This window comes from Nicotiana tabacum, chromosome 10, assembly GCF_000715075.1.
Source record: "Nicotiana tabacum cultivar K326 chromosome 10, ASM71507v2, whole genome shotgun sequence".
Taxonomy (NCBI): Eukaryota; Viridiplantae; Streptophyta; class Magnoliopsida; order Solanales; family Solanaceae; genus Nicotiana; species Nicotiana tabacum.
This window is the reverse complement of record NC_134089.1, coordinates 100,942,808-100,948,667: the sequence shown is the minus strand read 5'-3', so window position 1 is coordinate 100,948,667 and position 5,860 is coordinate 100,942,808. Positions and strand designations below refer to the sequence as shown.

The following is a 5,860-nucleotide window of genomic DNA, read 5'->3' as shown; positions in this document are numbered from 1 at the left end:
GCAGGAGCTACATACCAACGCCTAGTTAACAAAATGTTCGAGGAACAGATAGGTAATTGATGATATGTTAGTTAAGTCCCTACGCGCAGAGGATCATTTGACTCATTTGCAGGAAACATTCGAAATCTTGAGGAAGTACAACATAAAAATTAACCCCGAAAAATGTGCCTTCGGGGTTGGCTTAGGCAAATTCCTCGGCTTCATGGAATCAAATCGGGTGGGTTTTTTTAGGGTTTAGTGTCGATCAGAACCCTTTGTTTTTTGTGCCTTAGCACAAGTTTGTATTTGAATAATTCGATACCTCTTAAGGTTTTTCGAAGGCTGATTTTATCGAAGATCTTTGGTTATTTTGCCGAGGGTATCCTTTATTTAATCGATATTCTGAGAATTCGAAGGCCTATATTTATTGCAGAATTCGGACGTCTCCAAGCTGCGTTATTTTGGTCATATCCTTTAATATGATCGTAGCCTTTGGATGTGTCTCTTGGATTTGTTTCCCGATAACATTTCCAACTTGTTCGAAATGTCAGTCCCCGAGTATGATGGCCTTGGCCTTTACGTTGGGGATGCCTCTTTAAGGTCTTATGAATTCGAGTTTAGACAACTTGAATGTGTTGATTGTCGATGACAGTCCCCGACTATTCGAGGTGTGTTTGTATTTTGGCCCTTGAGCCATTTCTCATAGAGAATCACAAGTATGGAGCTCGTATAGTAGCAAATTTCTTTGAGACATAAAGTGTTTGATATACAAAGAATGCCTCATTGAATAACTTATACACGCATATATATTTTGCCTTCAGGGCTCGGCTATTCTATTTGGACACAGTTCATCTGACTGTTTGGCCCATTACAAAGATTTCCTATCGAGGCCCTCTTTGGCGTGAAGTATTTTTCTCGAAAATATAGCCTCCGAGGGTGATGCCCCCCAATATTCGAGGTTGATTGAAAAGAAGCATTGGATACTGTTGAATTCTCCTTAGGTAGCACATAGTTGTTTCCTCGTTAAAAACCTCTCAGGAAAAACTCATTTGGGATAAAACCCGATCTAAGTGAAAAAGAGTGCAACACGTGCTTTAAAACCTAAGGTCTTAGTGTAGAAGGGTTCCCTCGAAGTCTTTGATCGAACATCTACAATGAGTTAGCGTTAAATAAAAATGGAAAAGAGGATAAGGTCATACCTCAGCAATAATATTGTTTGAGCAGTGACACATTCCAATTGTTTGGCAATTATTCGCCTTCCATCGTGCCAAGTTTGTAAGATCCTTTTCCGATGACTCGATATGGTCCTTAGAACTAAATCCCCGATTCTGAAGTGTCGAAGGTTGGTTCTTCTATTATAGTATCTTTTGATTCTTTACTTCTGTGAATCCATCCAAAAAGTGCAGCTTCTCATTTTGCATCTAATAGCTCGAGGCTAGTATTCATAGCCTCGTGATTTGATTCCTCCGATGTATGTCAAAATCTGGCGATGGGTTCCCTGACCTCGACTGGAATCAAGGCCTCGGAGCCATATACTAAATAGAATGGGTTTGCCCCCGTTCTAGACTTCGATGTTGTTCGATATGCCCAAAGAACTTTGGGTAGAACTTCTCTCCATTTCCCTTTAGCGTCGTTCATCCTTTTCTTCAAGTTTTGAATGATAGTCTTATTTGTTGACTCGGCCTGTCCGTTTTTGCTCGGATGATACGGTGTTGATAAAATCCTTTTTATTTTGTGTGCTTCGAGGAACTCCGTTACCTTGTTGCCAATGAATTGCTTGCCATTGCCGTATACGATTTCGGCAGTTATCCCGAATCAACACACGATATGGTCCCAGATGAAGTCAATAACTTCTTTTTCTCTGACCTTCTCGTAGGCATGTACTTTCACCCACTTAGAAAAGTAGTTAGTCATAAACAAAATGAATTTAGCTTTACATGGGGCCATTGGTAAAGGGACGACGATGTCCATTCTCCATTTCATGAAAGGCCATGGGGACAGGACTGAGTGAAGTTGCTCTCCTAGCTGATGAATCATCGGTGCAAACCTTTGACATTTATTACATTTTTTGACAAACTCCTTAGTGTCTTTTTCTATGTTATCCCAGTAACCACTCTAATAATTTTGCAAATCAAAGACTCAACGACGGAGTGGTTTCTACAAGTGCCTTCATGGATCTCTCGTAAAACATAATCGGTGTCCCCCGGCCCTAAACATACCGCCAATGGTCCATCAAACGTCCTTCTGTATAATGTTCCATCTTCATACAATGTGAACCTAGCAGCCCTGGTTCGTAGAGCTCTCAACTCTTTATGATCCGATGGGAGCTTTCCATCTTTCACATATTCAATATATGTATTCCTCCAATCCCAAGTCAAACTTGTAGAATTTATCTCAGCATGAACTTCCTCGACCACAGATCTTGATAATTGGACGACAGTCTCAGGGATAATATCATCTTCCTCGACTGATGACCCCAAGTTTGCAAGTGCATCTGCCTCACTATTTTGCCTCCGAGGTACATGGTCTAGAGTCCATTCCTTGAAGCGATGCAATGTTACCTGTAGCTTGTCTAAATATCTTTGCATCCTAGCCTCTTGAACTTTAAGCTTTTTTTTACTTGGTTTACCACCAACAGAGAATCGCACTTGGCTTCAATGACTTCTGCCCCAAGCTTTTAGCTAACTCGAGACCTGCAATCATGGCCTCATACTCGGTCTCATTATTAGTCAACCTATAAGTTTTGATAGATTGTCTAATAGTGTTACCTGTAGGTGGCTTCAAAACAATGCCAAGCCCGGACCTTTTCATATTCGAGGCACCGTCTGTGAAGAGGATCCATACCCCCGATGATGTACCTAATTTTAGTAGAAGTTCCTTTTCCACTTCGAGTACGAGGGTTGGTGTAAAATCAGCCACGAAGTTAGCTAAGATTTGAGACTTGATGGTCGTTCGGGGTTGATATTTGATATCGTACCTGCCAAGTTTGACGACCCATTTGGTCAATCGGCCCGATAATGCGGGCTTGTGAAAACATTTCGGAGAGGATAAGTAGTTAACACACATATGGGGTGACACTAGAAATATGTCTTTAATTTTCTAGATGTGCTTATTAATGCAAGTGCCAACTTCTCTAAGAGTGGATACCTAGTTTCAGCATCTCCTAAGGTTCAACTTACGTAATAAACAGGAAACTGCGTACCTTGCTCTTCTCGAACTAGTATGCCACTTACCGCTATTTGGGACACAGCCAAGTATAAGTATAGCTTCTCATCTGCCTTCGGAGTGTGGAGCAGAAGTGGGCTTGATAAGTACCGCTTCAATTCCACCAATGCTTGTTGATATTCCGGAGTCCATGCTTAAGCCAAAAAGGGAAAATAATAGCCATCTTTCAAAGTCCATATCGGCCCAACCTAATAGAACCTAAGGGTCAAAACATTTAGAGTTTGAGACCTTGTTATCACTCAACTCGGACCTAAGGGTCCTGCCATCCTGAGCTCGCATCAAATCGACTTAAGCATAGCTCGAGGATTCATCAAAACACCTTAAGAGGTAATCGATTATAAGTTCAAAGATTTCCCATTGATTACTAAAAAACCTAAGGGTTTATTTTACTCTAAGTCCGAGCTGGTGCTCACTCGATTATTGAAGTTATAACATAAAAAAAATTCACAAATCGAAAACAAAGCAGACTTTAAAACAAATCGGATATGGGGCGGAAAGAAAAAGGGTTCTTTATATACATAAAAGGTATTTACAATGCCCACAAGGGGCCTTACACAAAAAACGGAAGACAAAATCCTAAGGACCTAGTCTACTTTGGGAGTTGCATCTTCGGGGGCCGCATCTTTGGGTGCCACATCTTCGAGAACCTCCTCCTCGAGGACTTCATCCTCATCTCCTCCACTGTCAGAGCCACTAGCGGAGTCTTCATCATCAGAGAGTAAAGCGGCAGCCTCATCCCCTAAAGTTTTTGCCTTTTCAATATCAACTGAGAGGTCGAAGCCACGAGCATGGACTTCCTCGAGAGTTTCTCTCTAGATTGTCGCCTGGCGTGATCGACAACACACGACAATTTGACTTCAGCAGCGATAAAGATCTCATATGTCCGAATGTTGGCAACCTCGACATCAGCGCGGTAAGAGGCCATAAACGCCTCCACCTCAGATTTAGCCTTTACAAGTTCGACAACTGATTTAGCTTCAAGCTCCTCAATCATTCGGCTTCGTGCCAAGCTTTCCCCCTTTGCATTTTAAAGTTGGAATTTGACCGAAGTTAGTTGGGCCCAAAGTGTGTCTTTTTTCGAGGCAAGATGATCCATATGCTGCTTCCACCCCACGATCCATAAATCACATAAAAAACTCCCGAGAAGTTTCATTACCTTAATGAGCTTAGTTTGTTCTCGATGAGCCTTCGTCAAATTGGCTCAAAGGTCCCTGATCTCCTCTTCTTTTTGAAAGTATTGAGGCTATACCTCTTTTCCACGAGCTTCTTGATTTCGACCTCACATCGGGAAAGCTCGACTCGAGATTTAGAAAATGCTTGTTGGTGGAGCGTCACAACCTTCACACAAAGAAAAAAATTTAGATTCAAAAAAATGAGAATAAATCACGAATATAATTATGAAGGAAAAAACTTACTTGCTTCAGAAGACATTGAGCCTCGTCGAAAATAAACAAAGCATCCGAGTGAGGGCCATCTTCAACCCCCGCAAAACATTCCCGAAAAATATCATTCCCTTCATGGGTCGTCCCCATGTTGGGAGTCTATATGACCGTGGCATCTCGAAACTGCCCTTTAGAAAACACAGGGCTAGGCGGGGATTCATCTATGTTAATTATCCCAAGAGATTCACTTTGGAGGGCCTCGGAATTAGGCTCTGCGGGCTTGCCCGTCAGATGTCCTCCAAGGTGAGGAGCACTTTTACCACTCGATGGCTTGGGGAATCTGCTTGAGCTCCCCTCTGAGATTTCTTCGGTTCGATATTGAACCTCATCAGCCACTGCCGGTTCGGCGGCCTTTGAAGCTTCAGTGCTCCCCCTCTTTCGAGCTACCAATAGGAAATCGGCATCTTCTCCCTCTTCCTCGTCATCCCGAAGGTGTTGAATCGCTTCTGCAGATAGGGCTATAGGATCGGACCTAGGCTTTCGAGCCTTATTTTTCTTGGGCATTAGGGAACTTGTTGGCGAAGTCCTTTTCCTTTTCTTCTCCTTGGTTGGCTTCGGGATTTATTCTTTACCGGACAGACGCGACCTCGTAATAACAATGTCTCTGAGGCCTGTATAAGGGAAAATAAGTATTTTATAGAGAAATGTCAAGATATGAACAAGGGAACTTACCATGATTTTTAGCTTCCCACCGACCCTAAGCCAAATCACGCGAACAATGTTCTCCGTGTGAAGAAGTGGAGACGAGTTGTCGAACCCAACCTGCAAGATCCGGAATCGCACCAGGAAACCAAGGGGAAGCTTCACCATCGAAAAAGAATTAGATCGAGGAAGAACAGGGAAGGCAGAGTAATAAATATCATCGATAGGGTTGTACTTACGTTTCATGTTCCATTCCTCGGGGAATGACATCCTTTCGGCAAGAATTAAGTCGGGGGTCTTGATTTGGACAAACTGGCTCATCCATCCTTGGTCCTTGTCCTCATCGATACTAGAGAATAGCGCCTTTGAGGATCGACACTGGAGATTTATCAAACAACCTTGATAGAGGCGAGGGCTATATAGCCTGATTAGGTGGTCGAGTGTAAAAGACATCCCTTTGACCTTGCCCAAGAAGTACCTGAGCAAATTGACGATGCGCCAGAAAGAAGGGTAGGTCTGGCCAAGGGTCACCCAATATTGGAGACAGAAATCGAGAATGACTGGATCTACAG

At 42.8% G+C, this 5,860-nt stretch overlaps 1 protein-coding gene across 1 annotated transcript; it reads right to left on the bottom strand.

The window, feature by feature from the left end:
- Positions 1–2,072: 2,072 nt before the first annotated feature.
- Positions 2,073–2,567, bottom strand: LOC142165273 (uncharacterized). The gene has a single exon (XM_075223863.1). It carries the CDS (start codon positions 2,565–2,567, stop codon positions 2,073–2,075), a length of 495 nt encoding a protein of 164 aa, XP_075079964.1.
- Between the last annotated feature and the right edge of the window lie 3,293 nt (positions 2,568–5,860).